The sequence below is a fragment of the Atractosteus spatula genome, chromosome 2, assembly GCF_055471065.1.
Source record: "Atractosteus spatula isolate fAtrSpa1 chromosome 2, fAtrSpa1.hap1, whole genome shotgun sequence".
Lineage (NCBI taxonomy): Eukaryota > Metazoa > Chordata > Actinopteri > Semionotiformes > Lepisosteidae > Atractosteus > Atractosteus spatula.
Window position 1 is genome coordinate 58,662,888 of NC_142707.1, and position 18,459 is coordinate 58,681,346.

At 34.3% G+C, this 18,459-nt stretch overlaps 1 protein-coding gene across 2 annotated transcripts in view; it reads right to left on the minus strand.

Moving 5' to 3' along the window:
• Positions 1–18,459, minus strand: part of txlnba (taxilin beta a) — a 36,773-nt gene that overhangs the window by 6,433 nt on the left and 11,881 nt on the right. The window contains exons 3-7 of one of the 2 annotated variants that reach the window (XM_088928724.1): positions 17,765–17,856; positions 15,638–15,808; positions 6,649–6,843; positions 5,487–5,606; positions 3,685–3,759 (exon numbers count right to left, since the gene is read on the minus strand). In XM_088928724.1, the coding sequence (XP_088784850.1) occupies positions 3,685–3,759; positions 5,487–5,606; positions 6,649–6,843; positions 15,638–15,808; positions 17,765–17,856 (653 nt within the window). Of the gene's footprint in view, positions 1–3,684; positions 3,760–3,813; positions 3,889–5,486; positions 5,607–6,648; positions 6,844–15,637; positions 15,809–17,764; positions 17,857–18,459 lie in introns of both variants that reach the window. The other variant, XM_088928734.1, reaches the window with a different exon arrangement.

Sequence of the window (18,459 nt, forward strand, 5' to 3'; positions counted from 1 at the left end):
TTTCTCCGATTAATCATATTATAAAATTGCTGAGTAGGGTGATCATATTCTTACTGAATCCATGATATTTTTGTTGGACCTTGTTTAATCAAAAGACAAAAATTATGTTAATCAGAAATTGAATGAAAATAGCATTGCTTATAAATGGCTGTAATAATATCATAGTATGATTTGTTACTATGGATGGATAAAACCTAAACACACACCTGGTCATGTTATACTTTAGAACCTATGATATATCCTGGTATTTTAATAATTTCCGAGTCCTATTTAAGTCTGTTTTGTTTTTTATAATACTAATAAATAATACAATGTAATTAAATATTTTTTTATTTCCTTTTGCAATTTACATTGATAATTCTATTATAGTTCATTAAATGTTTTAAATATGTCACCTTGAATAATAATGCTTGCACATTAAATAACACAATATTTGCTGTTCCTGTTGTTTACAGTGTCAGAAACATTCACTTGGCAACGCTGTATCATTCTGGGTTTCAATGTCCCTTAACATGAAGCACTTGTCTGTAGTTTACTGCAACTGGGAAAATCGCTATGTACTCCAGTGTAAAAACACGTACTGCATGCTATACTCAAGACGTACTTTACTGTTTTTCTTTTTGAATGCAACTTCCAGGATTTAATTAGGGCAGATTGCTTCTCAGCCATGGCTCTTCCATGTACATTAAAGTTTTCACAGCCAGGAAGTTTTGGGGAGATAGTATGCATCTTAGTTTTTGCCTAGATATAATGAGCTCTTTTAATTATTTAGAAGAAGGGTGACATGTAAGGAGTTCGAAGGCTAATTTATTCTGGGCCTATTGCAGGGCACAGAACCTGTATACAACAGGTCTCTTATCCAGCCACCTTGTTTTCTATGGATTTTTATTCACTTTCTTCTCCTTATGCAATATCTTCATTTATAGGCTTCTTACAGAGTTCACAAAAAACCCTCTGAATGTACATTTATTAAATAGGTCACATTGAACCTCTATCAAGTCAATGTCTTTGATTTCTATTTGCTGTCTAAAATGATATCTTCTGCTTTAATTAGTCAAACATATTTTTTAAATAGTGAATGGGGGGTGTAATTGTTTTTCTTTTAGTTACTAACACAGAAAATGTTGAGTTAATGTTTGGGCTAATAAGTTGCAAACTAAATGTAAATGTTAAGCAATATTAATATATGATTTAGGTTAAACGTTTCATTTTGTACAACCACATTTTACACTTATTTTTTTTTCAGTTATTAAATGAGCATTGTACAGTATATACCAAGAGGCATTAGAATTGCAACAGTTGGTTCCATTATTTGTTGCATTTTAATGTTTTTGAGTATCAGTAGAATCAGTAGATCAGTAGATTATGTTTAATATATTAAGATATATTAAGTGTTAAGACTTTCAAAACACTTAACATTTGACTTTATCACTTAGAAAAACCAAATTAACATCACGAATTTTATATTAAAATAATGCATTAGTTGCAACAGGCATGAGACATGTGAGTGTTAAACATTTATGGTTGAAAATATAATACAGCTCACATTTTCACCCTTACTAATGATTTTATGAAAATTATATGAAAGCATTTCATTGCCGACAACCACCGCTGTAAGCTGTATTGTTGTGCATTTGCTAAATAAAACCTTGATTGATTTTTAGTGCTGTAACATTTTTGTTTGAAATTGATTTGTATTCTTCTGTAATACCTTACCCAGATATGTACAACTGATTGTAATAAAAATCTTTAAAGTCAAAACCCACAAATCATGTTTTTTTTTCATAGAGTATACAGAGTGACAACAAAATCAACATTGCTTAATAGTGTACTAAGGATCAATGACCTACTTGCTATGCCTGTTTTCTCACTAGGTGAATCGGAGAACACTCCTGTGAATATTTTAAGTGCTTCTTATTAAATACAAATTCTGAACACCAGCAAAATGTAATTGTATAGGTTCCAAGCTGAAACATAACATGTTATAAATAAAAAATTAAGACAATATAGCTTGAAATTGAAATCACATACTCTTGTCTGTCCTTCTCTAAGGTATAATACTAATATTCTTCAATAATGTATTTTACATATGCCCAGCAGTAAATATTACACTTATACAATAGCTCCTACCTATAGGTTAATTGCCATTGCAATTACAGTAATTGTGTTCACAGCAGGTTATGCAATCTAAGATATTTTAAGAGATTCTGCAAAACAGAATAATTTTATTATTAGCATTAACTGTAAAATAAATGGAAAAATGTTTTATTTATTAAATGATAAAAGCAAGCTTACATCTATTTTCTATTTGTGTTAGTATATGTTCTGTGTATTGAAAGCCAGGAAACACATGAGATCAGAATGAAAACTGAAAATAACACACAGAACATCACCTGACAAAAATAAACATTAAAAAGCATACCTTTCAAATAAGTTAATGAAAATGGGAATGATGAAACTGAACACCTTTAAGATTTCAAAAAATAAATGTCAGCAAATACTGTAAATAAACATACAAAACTAAAATGTGCTGATTGCAAACAATTTACCACCCTTATGTGGCAGTTACAGCTGCAAATCTCTTTGGATAAGTCTCTACCAATAGTCCAGAATGTTACAATTTTCACCACTTATTCTTCTCAAAGCTCTATCAAATTAGTTGGTGATTTCAAGTCAGGACTTTGAGTAGGCCACTCAAGAACATCCAGCTTTGATGGTGTTGACGGGTGATGTGCGGTGTTCGGTTTGACTAGACATGACGCTTTGCATTTAGACCCAGAAAATTGAACTTTGTCTTGTCTTAACACAACACCTTTTGCTTCTTTTTTGTAGTATTACTTAAGTACTTTGTTGCACAATCCATGTGAGATTTGAGATTTTTTTAAATAAAGGCTCCATTCTTGCCTCTTATTCGTAAACGTAAGGTTTGACTCGTGCATTTTGTAAATCTTTGACCTCACCGTTGACCTCACAGTTAGCAATTTCCTCCTTGGTTAACAGTTCAGTTTCTGGGACACTGTCTTAGCTAGGAAGTGTCTGAGTGGTATCCTACAATTTCTTAATGATGAACTTAACAATATTCAAAATCAGTGTCTTTGTATTTTTTTGTATATCCTGATATTTGCATTGGCTACTGTAACCTGTATCCCTGAGTTGTTCTGAAAGTCTCTTGTTTAGCATGGTTGAATACTTGCTTAAAATTCACCTGACTTAGGGACCTTTTAGAGACACATCATGTGAAACAATGCTATTGCACTCAGAGGCCATTCAAATAATTGTGTGACTTAATTCTGTGCACCTGAACTAATTTGCATTTGCCATAGCAAATGGATTGAATACTAATGCAATGTTTACTTATGCAATTAAAACATTTAAGATTTTTACTCAAAGATCTTTACATATATTGATTTTTGTTGCAGCTTTGCTGACATTTACCTTCTTTCACCCATCTATTTGTCCAGTTTGAACATTTACGTTGTGATTAAAATCATCCACATAAAATGTGAATATATAATTTATCGTTCAACAGAATGGGACATGATTTGATTAAATGAATTGTGGATGCTTGAAAGGACACATTATACGTGGGGGAAAATCCTTCATTGTTAAAGTGGGGAAATGTGTAAGCAGTCAATCCAGTACAGTAAGGACGTAGAAGTGTTTTGTCAAACAGTGGATATTCACCTGTGCCTTCATCACTGTCTCCTGCTCTTTCAGAAGATTAGCCTGTAGTTTCCACTCAGCAGCTTGGGTCAGTAACTGTGGTCAGATACAAAACATGAAAGATGGAATTGATGAAAGATTTCTCATTACCTGCTTCTTCAGCTGCAACTCCTGATCCCTCATTGCCTGGCACTTCTTTGTGCTTTCAATTGCCTCTTTAAGCAACTATCAACAAAAACAATTAGTCAATAATTAATCAAAATCATCTCTATGCTCACAACTTTAGTGGTTTTTCATAAATTGGTTGTGAGTGATGCAAATGTGATTTGCATGGATTAAGACATTTTTATCTAAACCAGATATCTATGTTTTAAACTGCTCACATATGCAACATTTCAGACTTCACAAACCTTTAAAATTACTTATTAAAAAGACACAGATTTACTGTGAACATGTATGCCCTCTGTACCTCACACAAATTCCATCATGTGTGCAAAAAGAACATGTGTGAAGAACCATTGCTTTCTACACTGTGGCACTTCAGATATTAATGTCTCTTAGGACCTTGATGTTAATTTTTTTAAAACAACCTTAATTTAAACAACTTTAGTTGTTCAAATAAAAGCCTAATGGATTGTGATAGAGTTACAAAATATACTGATGGAAAAAAGAAACGCAACACCTCCTCCACCACACTCTGGCCCTCTCTTCTGCGTGGAACAGGCTGAAGAGTGATTCATCCGTGAAGAGGACCTGATGCCACTTCTGATGAGTCCATCGCAGCCTCTGTCTGGCCCAAGCCAGTCAGGTGTGACATCTAGGTGGTGTGAGCAGAGGGACTCTGACAGGTCACCTTGCTCTAAGGCCAGCAGAACAGAGCCTCACTGTCCTGTCACTGATGTGGGCATAGTGTCTACCGGCAGTTTCAGCAGCAGTACGGGTGGCAGATCTGAAACGATCTCTCAGATGGACCAGTCTGATGTGTCAGTCCTGCTCTGGTGTGGTCACTCGAGGGCGACCGGATCTTGGATTGTCGGTCATTTGTCTTGCCGGTCTGCTGAAACCTTCTCTGCATTTGGGACACAGTGGAGCGGCTCACTCCATAGTGTCTGGCAACGCTGGCACATGACATGCCTGCCTGCAGCATGCCAAGGGCCCTCTCCCTTGCTTCTGGTGACATTCGAGGTATTATGGAATGCACAGTACACTGACTGTGTGGCCTTTTTCTTGCAGTGACCTAAGCTTTCAATTTAGGCCTTTTGAAAGGTGACCTGAACCAGGCATTGTTCCACCTGGATCTCATTGGAAAAAAATACACCCAACGAGCTTTCGTGAGATTGTCAAGTTGCAATGCCTCACTGCACAAGCTGTATTGCTGGTCAGAGGGCTTCAAACAAATTGACGACTTTTTTGTGAAAGTACATAAGCTATAACTATAGTATTCTCATTCCAGAAAATGTTGAGTTTCTTTTTTCCATCAGTATATATAGCGATATTCATAAATTTAGATAGAGAAATATATATCAAGTCTTCCCTAGCTGAAGGAACCACCAAAGCCGCCTCATTATTGTGAGGAGTGTGCTAGAAGTTTGCTGAAAATGTGGAGGTGGAGTGATGCGAGAGAGATAAATGAAGGGAAGTCCTTGGTAAGAGACTTGTGTTCATAGTCAAGTTGAAGTTTGCAAGATTTGGATGCAACCTTCCTCCCAAATGTTTATTATAAACTCTATTTGACATTGCAGATGAATTAACTGTATTTTCTAAAAGAAATTAGTAATGTCTTTTAATTTAAAAAAAGTAACAAAAGCAACAAAATGACTCACATATTCCTTTTCTCTGGCATGCCTTTCCTCTGCCTCTTTCATCTGCATTTGGGCCTGCTCAAGCTTGGCATCCACTAGTTTCTGCTGCAAGTCACGATGCTTGAAGATCTTATCGAGGTGCTTCAAAAAAGACAATGCAAATATCCATTGATCGCAAATTGGTGGCATAAAACCAAATGCAGTCCTAAGAGAGGTTTAAGTGAGGAAAATCCCCTATAGAGATAATGATCATTCAAAATATATAAAAGGACAAATGTGTTTCACAATAAATCTGCAGTAATTATATAATGTATTATCTAATGATGTGCTTTTTTAAATAATCACAATCACCATTGATAACTTTCCTATTTTTTATTAAATGGATAGTGTGTTGGACCTAAAAGGAGCAAATTCAAATACTGAGTACCTGCAAATACTAGCTTGTAATTTATCCACCTCACCACTCACAAATTTAGTTGTAAAGTTCCAGAATTTCACCAGCAGATGGCAGATGTTTCCAGATTAAATAACATACGCAAGGGATAAGGAAAGGACTTTTAAATAATGGATGTGAGTAAGGAAACCCAATCATTATTCACCAAGTGAAAAATTGCTGTCGGACAACTTCATTTTGGAGCTTCCTCTGTTTAAATGATTTAATATGATATTGAATTACTAGCACTCAAGGGGCTGTTGTAAATGTCAATAGTATGTGCACAAGTTTGAACAGTATTCCCGTCTCTTAAGATCCTAAACACAGCCCCAATACTAAATCCCAGAAGATCCCACACACTTATGCATAAATTAATAATATTGACTCATTCTGCCAGTTATGTCTAATGTCTTAGTAATATGTCATGGTTTTGTTAATTCAAAAAAGTTTCTTTTTGAATAGGGTAAGCATTTTAATGATAAAAAACTAAAAAGTCACTGATCACTGACATTATATAAGATTTACACTTCAGATCACGTGATAGGAAATAGTAGATGTATGGATCGCAGCTTTATATTCTATATATTGTGACACTACACTGAAGTCCTTATTTCTTAGATAATTCATCACATTCACAATATGTGCACAGCTCAGAAAAAAAACAATCAATGTTTTATTAACAATGCTGAAATTGAAGTAATTCCAAGATGCAATACAGCAAGGCTCTGTAACTATGAGAACAGCATATACCTCTTCTCTCTGCTCGTACTGTTCAATAATTCCTTTGAGTTTCTCAGCCAAGTCTGTGTTCTCTTGGCACAGCTTATTGTTCCTATCACTGTGCTGCTCAATCTGGGCCTGGATGTCATTCAGCGTGCTTTGAAAGTGAGTGGTTATCTCCTTGCGTTTCTCCTCATCTTCTCGACATCGTTGCAGTGTTTCCTCCTTTAACCAGATGGAAAAAGACCAGTACACAAATTAGTTTTTTGTCTTCCTTTTCACTTTGCTACAGAGCTTTTTAACCCAGTTCATAAAGGTACCTAATAAGGAAGACATTATTATTGACTTTTCTTTTGAAGCAGACATGATATAATTAAAGGAGTAGATAGAAGATCTGGGAAGTGTGACCATAATACAGTAACTTTCAAAGCATAGTTTAAATCTCTAAAACTTCAGTCTAAAATGGTGGTTCATAACTTTAGAAAGGTGATGAAGGAATGATGAACATTCGTGAGCGTGGAATAGATGGATTCAGAGTAAATAGCATGGATATGCTTTGAAAATAATGTTAAAGGCTAAAAAAAAACAAATTAATACCAATGAAGGCACACCTGTAAAAATATTATAGAATTGCCATGAGAGATGATAACATTGTAAAGAATGCAAAACATAATGCATAAAAGTACTGACCAATAAAATAATACTAAAATTATTTTGATTATATAGTATATAGTATATATACTCAAATATATTGAGTATATAGTTTAATAAACAGTTTCCTAAATAATAAGGGATTAATAACAGAAGATGCAAAAGAAATGCAAGATGCACTAAATAAACATTTCACTTGTTTTTATAACAGATATTTTCCAAGTCATATTTAGAAAATTAATGCATGTTATTCATAGACCAACTCACTTAGGAGCTGTAACTACGGATTAGAGAACTGCACACGTAACACCAATTCATTAAAAGGAACACATACTGTAAATGAACCAGGAAACTACAGGCCAATCTGACTTATTTCTATTACTGTGAAAACTGTGAAAAATATATTTAGAGTTGATTTAGAAGAATACAACTCTGAGGCATTGAACAAAATATATTTAGATTTCCTGACAGCTTTTGTCCTTCAGAAAAAAAGTGATTCTCAAATTCAAAGCCATAGAATTTGAGATAATGTCTCCATATGAGCTGAGAATTAGTAAATGGACAATGAACAATGTGTCATCTTAAGATACATAACCTTTAGTGAAATGTTTTATATTACTTTACATGTGTTTAAGCTGATACCTGAAATGTGCATCTTTCAAGAAACAGCTGGATGATCTCCTCAGATCAATTAGCTACAGTACTACAGTACTACAGTACAATCAAATGAGCTAAACAGCTTTTGAATTACCAAACACCAAAAAAGTTTAAATGGCTTCCTATCACTATCCTTTCTTATTTTTTAAATGTTTTGAATACTTCTTTTTTATAGACCATTTACAACACGGCAGCTTTCTCTGGATTGATTATTATTGTTTATATTGGCTTACTGCTTCTACACCCAAGTGATACCAGTTATGTGCTTGTCTATGCAATAATGACAAAAATTAATTCCAAACTGAGAAAAATGCATCCGTTCAACCCATCATAATATGATATAATGAATTTAATACAGAGAAAAGTGGAGTCACCAAGCCACACAGAAAAATAAATGTTTGTCTAACGGTTGTTGACCATTGGCCCAGCCTGGAAAAAAGATTAAATGGTTGATCATGCTAACAAGAAGTGAAATGGACAATGTTCCTCAGGTAAAATGGTCAGATGGTCAGAAATGTCAAGTTTGTAGAGCATGACTGTCAAATTAACCTGATCAAATATAGGAGGGCAAGGATTATTATAAGCATTAAAATAGCAGCTGTTAAGTCAGTGTTTATGAAGTAGGTAATTCAAAGATTTTTTTTTCTGTTATAGTGCTGTATAAAGATAAAACAGCTTTTATTATTATTTTAATGTATATACAAAGAAAGTAGGTATCATAAAAAAGTGAAGGAAAATTACATCTCACAGTGAAATATAAAGTGTGCCACAAAACAAATAGGACAAAGTATTCTTCAGTTTAGAGATGTCTCCAGGATCTCAAAAATAAGAACAGCAGCAAAGAATTTTCTGTTTTTCTGGTAGACTGTGTGGCACACAGGTTATCCTATGAACAGACTTTAGTAGCAGATGACCTGCCACTAGAAGTAACCAAAGGTTCTCTGACAATTGTAGACAGGCTCACTAGGTGATAATTAGATAATTATTAGATTTTTGGAGTGGGATTATTCTCCACATTTTCACATAAACTTAGTTTTGTTTAAAATGGGGCTTGTACAGTATTAGTGGTAGTCATTTTTTCTGACTGGCATTCCATTCAAGTGAGACAGGTAGACATAAATTTAAAGCAGAAGAGAAGCCACTTATTTACCCATTAGGTGTGAGTATAAAACAAGCTACCCAGCCATGTTGTTAAAGTTGATACCCTGGCTCTTTTCAAGAAATGGTTGGATTAGATCCTCGCGTCAGTTAAGCAACCACAAAACGGCCTAGATGGGCTGAACGGCCTCCTCTGGTTTGTATAGAGAGAATTGGTTTTCTGATGTTCTTTGGATGCAATACCTGATACTCTACAATAAAGCCCTCTGTACCTTACTCAGATTTTGATTTTTGTGCATCTTAGCAAAAGGGTGCGGGCTTGTGACAGACTGAATTAATTAAACTTATACAGGAAAGAGATTGTGGTAACTACCAGTGCCACTTGGTCAAATGCGCTATCACATTTATAAGACTGTATTAATATGTTCTTTAAAATTACTTCAAACATGCACAAATGGTATTTCTAACACCTAAACATAAAGTGGTACAGATTTATGGCATTTGGCATATGGCATTATGACATTTAATAATGCGTTTTTCTAGTGATAAAACATGTCTATTAATATATCTTAAACCAATCCAACACTGGGTCTTCCAACATTTTTTTATGATGAATGCATTAAAGAAGAATAACATTTATACTGCCTGTATGCATTTGCTGCAATTTAACACTTACAACATACTAACTGATACTTCCATTCTTTTTAAATTATCCTAGTAATGGTAACATGAATTATGATATAGGAGGCCTTGTAAAAGTACAGTACTTAGACACTGACACAGTTTTCATATTTTGTGACTTTAAAGCTTGTAGTCATGACACTTTGATTTTGCTGTTAATGTTTTTTATGTACACAACTTACTCCACACATTCAAAGACAAAAACATAAAAAAATAAGTAAAAAGATCATTAATATGAAAGAAAATTGGAAAAGTCACGATCACATAAGTATTCAAACCCTTTGCTGTGGCAAACCCTCTTCTTTAGAAAAGCCTTTACTTAACTGGTTCCATTCTTCACCCCTCTGCTTTTCTTAGTACCACCATCCACGGTCTATTGTATATTGTAATTGTGTTTTATCTTGTGTATTCTTCTTATTTATTGTTGTTGTCATTCTGTAAAGCGTTTTGAGAAGCCACCTTTAAAGGCGCTATATAAAATAAAGTTTATTATTATTATTAAAGCTAAATTAATATACAGTAAGTGCACAATATTATTTTAATGAGCCACATACTTAGTTGAGTGACCTCTGTTTGTGCAATAACAGAGATTCTTATAATTTCAGAAAAAAACACCTGTATCTGTGAGCTTACTTGAATACAAAGGAGCTTTAAAGCAATTCATGGATAGTGTTTGAACACAACACATCAGGAGGGGTACAAAAATATCCCTGTGAGCACAGTCTACTACATCATTAACAAGTGGCAGGTGCATTGTAATGACAAATTACTGAAATTGTTCAATGGCTAAGAGTCAGTGGCTAAGATGAGAGAAAATGTACATCAGACAACAATATTGTAGTCCTTCTCAAAGCTGTATTGAATGGCAGAGTGGAAAACCTATCCCATTGTAAAAATGTGGCAAAAGATGTTGTGGTCAGGTGAGACCAAATTGGAAACTTATAGTTATGGGTGGCAGTGACCCAAAAAGTTACATCTCCCAGCTAACACTATCCCTACAGTAAAACATGGTGGTGGCATCATCATACTATGGGGATGCTTCCCAGTCTCTACTTCTCTCCAGCAGGGGCCGGATGGTAAGCAAGGTAGAGGCAAGTCCTAGAGGTCCTAGAGGAAAATCTGTTTCAGTCTGCTAAATACTTAAAACTGGGGTGAAAATTCACCTTTAAGTAGGATAATGATCCAAAGTGCAAGGTCAAAACTATACTGGAGTAGCTTAGCAAAAAGAAATTGAATGTCCTTGAGTGGTCCAGTCAAAGTCCCAGTTGAATTCTGAGAATCTATAGAAATACTTGAAAACTACTGTTCATTAGCAATCTCCAAACAACTTGAGAGAACTGAAACAAATCTGCCAAAAAGAATGGGCAAAGAGTAGACAAAACTGGTGTGCAAAGTTGTTATTTACTGTACCCGAAATGACTTCCGGCTGTAATTGCTGCCAAAGATGCTTCCAACCAAATACCCAATTTACAGGTCTGAGTACTTATGCAACCAACCAATTTTATTTTTTTCTCTTTAGATGTTAATGACGTTTATTTTAATATATTTAACCCTTAGGAATCTTTAATTTGAACAGTTATATTTTGAATAAAATACTAAGTTTAAAAAAACTGGGGGGATTTCACAAAAATGAGACAGGGAGTGTTTGAATATGTTTGCAGGACGCTGTATATAAAATTGAACTGTAGATCTAGCAAAAAAAAATACCAATCTATAAATGCGCTTATTTTAATGCACTGCTAAGTGTTTTCCCATCTTACTCTTCATACATATTCAAATGGTGTACGCACAGTTCCACAAATTGTGCTATAGTTTTACATCACAAGCTATTAACCTACTTACGTTACAAGTCCTCCATCCAGCAGTTTGAAACAGCTCTATAGTTTCCCGCAGCAGTTTATAAAGACAGGATGGGAAAAAGTACACAAAACTGTATAAACTCATGAGAAATCCCATAATAATCTGAACGTTGGAAGACCTTTGCAATACTTGAAATTATGAATACTAGAGCATGAGCAACATGGTATGAAAATCTAAAAGCAAGGTTATAGAGTCAAGTTATAAAACTAAATCGAGTTAGAAAAGGTGTGCTTATCTTGTGACCTATCTTCAGGGCTTTGTTTTGCTTCTTGATTTATGTGCAGAGGGCAGATGCCACAAAGCCCTAATGAAACCATCCCTCTTGTCTCTGACGTGTGTCACAAGTGCTGCGATTCTTAACTGCTCTTCACTGAAGGCTGACTGTGAATCACAGAGAGCCCTGCTCTAGGAAAGCATAGAAGGACTGAAAAGAAGGACAGTCAGTGTCTGCGATAAAAAGTGTTTCTGGTAAGAACATGAGGAAAAGACAGATAGCTTGTGGGTTATCAAGCTCTTTCAGTGCACCTTGAAGATAATGCAGTGGTACAGTTTGACTGGGCAATACCTCAATCGTTTCCTTGCAGTGAAAGACTGCAAAATAACAAATATTGAATACTATTAGTTACAGTAAATCAGGGAACACTAAATTTAAAGGCAAACATTGATGGACAAGATTTAATGAATACGCTTCCACTAACTTTTCAAATATGCAAGGCATCCCTAATCATTTCTGAAACCAGTGTAAATGTCAGCAGGAAACGTTACAAATAGACTACATTCTATGGTTTGCAGAGAATTGCCAATGTGTGCCTGAATCGTCCATATGAAGACCATATCCAAAATCAAATATCTCCACATCATCTGACATGTTTGAATGGTCTTGCATTGACCAGCTTAATTGCCATGAGAGACAAAAAAAGGGGTAGGTAATGTGGGTAAGAGAAAGATGAATGGGTGAAAATGACAGAGGATGCCAGATAGGTACTGTATCTGAAGCTCAAACTATCCAGAGGTGTGAACTTCACTTTGGTTGTGTGAGGAATGCAGCATTTCTCAACCCCTGCTGGGGTTCCATCACAGTCACTTGTGAGGTCAGAGCATGCACAGTATCAGTACCTTAGCAGCAGATAAGACATCTCAAATGACAGGGTCTTCTGCAGAGGCAGTTTCAAGGGGGTGACATCACTTCTGTAACATGCTTACTGTACAGAGCCCATTTACAGTCGTAAAACATTGTTTTGCCATTTATCTAATAACAGGCTTTTCCCAAACTAGCTACAGATCTAGCAGCTTTTATGGTAGACAAGAATAACAACACGATGAGAAAATCATTTTAAGAATTGCTAATAGCTCACTTCTTTTAGTACTGAAGTACAGCACCCAGCTTGGTGAAGTATGCCTGTTTTTCTTTATGAGGTGCCCCACTACACAACAGGTAAAGTGAACAATTTCTTTACCAGTTATTTAAGGGAGAACTTGAGGTAGGCCAGATTGTGCAAGACCAGACTGAATTTAGTCAGGATACTGGGTCACCTACTCTACAGACATGTATGCCATGAGACCTTTAATAGGTAGATAGTCAGGAGCTTGTTTAACGTCTCATACGAAAGATCTTTCAGGGGGAAGAAGCTACCTCCTAGCCTACCAGCACTACTTACTGTAGCATCCTTCTTTTTACTTGAGGTTTCCCATGCTAAGACCATCAGGTGTTTCCATACCCTATATTTTTCTGATTTTGAACTGCTATAGGAATTCAATCCCCAAACCCCCGAGAGTATGACAATGAGTACATCACTGAACTGAAATTCAAGCAATCAATTATAGTAAAGCTTGGTGTAACCTCCAGCTACAGTGAATTAAGTCTTAAAGATTATGGGACTCTGCCCAGTGGCAGAGGAGAAGTGCATGAGCATACTGAACTATGTACTGAATATAGTCATTTATCTGGCATTTAAAAAAAAAGAGAAATGTGAGCTAGAAGGACTGGATGTTAGAGCTTACTGGAATGCAGTCAAAGGAAACATTTTTTCCTCTAAAAGCTTAATACACAAAATAATCCAATTTTAAATTTGGGCCTAGAAAAAATGTAATGATATCAATCCCAAACCTCTCTGACACAGATGCAGGTGGGGTGTAACCAGTATCAACCTACATGTTATAGAGTTTCTTGTAAGAGAGTGCTTTTGGGTTTTTATTTGACTATTGTTCTCTTGTTACTACCAATCTTAAAGTACGTCATCTTTTACTCACTGGCTTAATGGTCAAAAAAATATATTTTTCAAGGTATGGTTTTAAAATTATGTGGGTGTGTATATTTGCAGAAGTAGGTGAAATAGAAAGAAATATAGCTATATAATGTTTTACTAGTGCAAAACCTGCAAACATCCCGAAGGTAGTAGGAATAGAAATTCAGGGAAACACAATTGTTTAAAATTGAGAATTGAGAAAATAGAGTATAGTTAAGGGGTGAATACTCAAATTGTATTGCTGTAATGAGAGGGGTACCACAAGGATCTGTCCTAGGACCAATACTCTTCTTAATATGTATCAGTGACCTATAGTCTGCAAAAGGTAATAAAATTGAGGTGAGGTTTGCAGATGACACCAAATTAGGAGGATTAGGAAATGTTTAGAAGCAGAAAATTAAATTGAAAAATTATTCAGCTGTAAAATTTTTCAGTCTCAAATTTCCAATTTATATTACCAATTTATTTGTATGACACTTTTACAGTGGACAGCCATTTATACACCTGGATATTTTACTGGAACATTCTGAATAAAATATTTGGATTAAAAGTACAATAGCAGTGCCCCACCTATCACTTTTATTGACAAAATATATTTAGTTTTTTCTTTAATTTCTGCCTTATTTTTGACAGTTGATTCAGAGCAAGGCACTATGTTTTTGCTATACTCATTCCAAACCACTAGATACACTGTTTATCATTTAGGATTGCTATGTTCTATTATTTACTTGAGGACAATGATTTGATATATAGTATGCTTATTTGGTGACTACTAAAAGGAGGTAGAGGAACTCAGTGAAAAGGTTGTGTTACAGTGGGTTCAGGAAAAAATTGAGGTTTTGAGCTTCCTCAGACAGGAAAACCGTGCTAAAAAATAAAAATAACTTATCTGTTTGCTAAAGCAGAAATGTTTTACGGAAATGTTGTACATTTTTGTCAATAAGGAACAGTATAAATAGAAATACGAAATGTTTTTAGCTTTGCCATTTGAAATCAGTACTTGCAATTCTACAGAACATGTGGTTTTCTTGCCTTATAATCTGCATTTGTATTGCAATATGGACTTTTCTAGTACCTATTTGTCAGTGTAATTATTATTGATGTAGGCCTGCATTATAACTATTCCAATATGTTTTGTATAGAAAAATAGCAGAGTATTTTTGCTCACCTCTTAGGGTGAAATACTAGTACAGTATATAAACAGTAGCTTCACAATTATATACTACTTGAAATAAAGCTTAACACCTGACAAAAGCTGGTAAAAAATATTCAGATGGAGAATTGTTTTATTTTTAATGTCTTCCACATGTTATTGATTTTCCTCCTATCGGTACATACATTAAACATCAGTTAACATTCAGCAAAAAAATATGTTCAGAAAGTATAATGAATGTTATGAACAGAGATATCCTAAGAGCATGGACATTTACTTTAATTTTTGTTTAACCAAATAAATGTTTTTTTTTACACATTTATTTTAATTGAATTACAGCTGCCACAATTGTTTGAGGAGTGAGAGCTTTAGAACATTTTCAACTGCTAATACTGTAAATGTCATTATATGAAATCACTGTAAATTCATTTTAAGAGACCTTCATTTCACTGTTTTATTTCTTTATGTAATACAGCAAAATAATAAGCCTGAAAGTCTACGCGAAGGTACATTTTTTTTTTTACTTTTTAAAAAAGTGTTAGTTTCTTCAGTGCTAATTTAAGAAAAAGTATATACTGGTTTTCATTGTTTTGTATAACCTTCCTTTTGTACAAATATGAAGAAGAAATGGTGCATAGCTTGGCTACAGGAAAAAAAAAAGATGATCACACACCTTTAGAGTCTTGTTGTGTCTCTGCAGCTCTCTGCACAGGCTCTCCAGCTTGCTGCGAGCCAAGATAGCCCTGCTGTGTTCACTCTGGAGCTGGTCTTTCTCTTTGACGATCTGGACCTGCTTCTTCTGAAGGGCTTTGAGTTGTTTCTGCTCAGATCTGTGTTCCTCCAGCTGTGCGAAGTAAGGTGGACATTTCAGAGACTGCACACGTGTTACCTTTCACGTTTTGCATAAAGATCATAATCCATTTTCACCCCAAATGTATTCTGTCAGATATTTCATCATTATCCAGATAAGTCAGTCAAAACTAATGGGTTTGTGTAGTATCTCCCACTGAAGCTGCTGATATAGTAATTATCTTTAGACTGCTGTGTAGATAATCTCCAATAGTTTAAAAAGAAAAACATTTATCCTTTGAGAACACAAAACATATTTATTATGCTGATGCTCTGTGTTAATTAATCAGAATAACATTTACACTAATTAGTTTTAAATTCTTACATTTTAATGTAAAGGAGGCATTGAGTTATATTACAGTAAGGCACCTTCTTCATCACTGAGTTTGGTGTTTTGTATAGTACAATTGGTTCTCTTTTCAAAACTTATATTCATTTTCTATTTTAGTGTTGATTTTAAAAGATCAAGATCTCTTTTCAAGAGAGACCTTCTCAAGAAGGCAGCAGCAATGCATTCAGAACATTAATTCCCAAATCAAAACAACTAACATGGTATAATAATAAATTGTATTGTAATTAAATGATCAATTTAATCAACTACTTTTCAAGACAAAAATTAATTTAAAAAATTGCATATTGTATAAAGTCACCTATCTTGTCCTTAAAACCTTTCAGTAATTTCAGATCAGAAAAATATTAGGCCATTCTGAATGGAATTTAAGGACCACGGAGCAAAATAACTAAAATGCTTGTTTTCCAAATTCTGTACATGTCCTCTGAACTGTAAACTGTAATATGGACTTTAATCTTAATTGACAAGAATTGTCCCAGTATAGTAATATACCATTCATTAGAACCGCTCTATGCCCAAAGGTATGTTAGTGATTCAGTCTATGTGATACAAGTTATGTTAGAGTATGCAGAAGCTAGATCTTGTTAAGGAATTCAATTTGAATCCTAAACTATAACTGATAAGTGTGTAGTAAGATCACAGCTGTCTGAGAAATGGTATCCAAATACATACATAATACCTGTTTCATTTGGGTGTACTCTGTACATACAGTATTCCTCAAGTAAGAAAATGTACTGTTTATATTACTACAATGCTAGCCTGCTATTATGGAATAATATATTTTAGAACTATACAGTTGTTCTGCAATGATGCCGTGACTAAAATAAAACATTCGTTTTTTAACAATTACCTTATTTTAGTCACTCAAAAGCCAGTAGTTCCAAATCAATCATAACAGTTACTAATACTCATGGGATTATGACTTATTAATCATAACTCATTAAACATTTATAGGATGGTTTACTGTATACCCTACAATTGCCCCAGAAACACACATTGTTATATTTCATTTTGAAACTATTCAGGCTAAATCTAACGTTTTTTGTCCTACATAAGATAAGGTACATATGTACACAAATGTACTGTCCATAAAGGAGTGTTAAATGTCTCTTACATATTATGGGTTGTGGAACCATTTTGTCTTCAAATGCATGATGCGTTCATAGTTTGGTATAATCAAAATGTAAAAAAGCCTGATGAAACACACCTTGGGCTTAAAAAGTTATAAATAATTTCACAACACCAGAAAGTATGTGTTTCATATTATTAACCTATATTAAATAGAATTATTACTTCATTATAGGTTTCTGTAGGTAGGCTACCTTCATTGTAAGTTGAATTTTTAATGAGGTTAGAAATTAGAAAAAAAAAACTTCTGTATCTAAATTGTGCAGCACATTTGCTTGAGTTTTCTTTTTTAATTTCTTACTTTCTTTAGAGCCTGCGGTGCTGAAAATTTAGGTCATTTCAGCACAAGCTGAACTACTTGTAACAGCTTGGCAGACACTCTTATTACCCTTTTGTTATTTTTATTATGCATGTACATTTTTGCTGCGAGAATGAGCCTTTCCTACCCACAAATACAGTAAGTAAACTCACCAGTTCTGCATACTTCTTGAAAAGTGCTTCCAGCTTCTCCTCTGGAGTATTCAGCTTATTCAAATTTTGCATTAACAAAGTGGCTTCCTTTCCTTTTAAGAAAGAAATCATCATGCGATTTACTAGTGTGTTGTATAAAAGACGTATGGGAGAACCCCATTTATCTGGCTTAAAATAAAATGAATAGGACAAAAACTGGACATCTCCACATAAGAGTATTTATTTTTTGCATATTTGGTACTCATTTCCTAGACAATACATTTTTAATTGAACAAACCATAATATTTATCATTTAGGATTCAGCAGTATCAACTAATGCTTCTTCAATTTTCATTCCAGTTTCCAGCCCAAAAGCTTTTGTATTTAATTCCCAGCAGTTGGTGCTGTGAATTGTGTTTGATAAAGCATAACCTGATAACTTGCTACACACCTGTTTTGGCTCCATGTATATTATTTTAAATTCCCTTTGCATGACTCAAAAGAAAATCACTTTTAAAGTACGATTAAGTGATTATTTTCTTTAACAATCATGAATTCTTTTAAATAAAATGTAGTGCAAGAGGTGAAAAAAAGGATTTACAGTCAGAGATGCCAAATGCCTCTAGTCTTTTTTTCTAACTTAGCTAGTTCATGTCTGGAAAGGTGTGCAGTGTACTGGAATGGTACATATTTATATTTGCCATAAAATAGGAAAG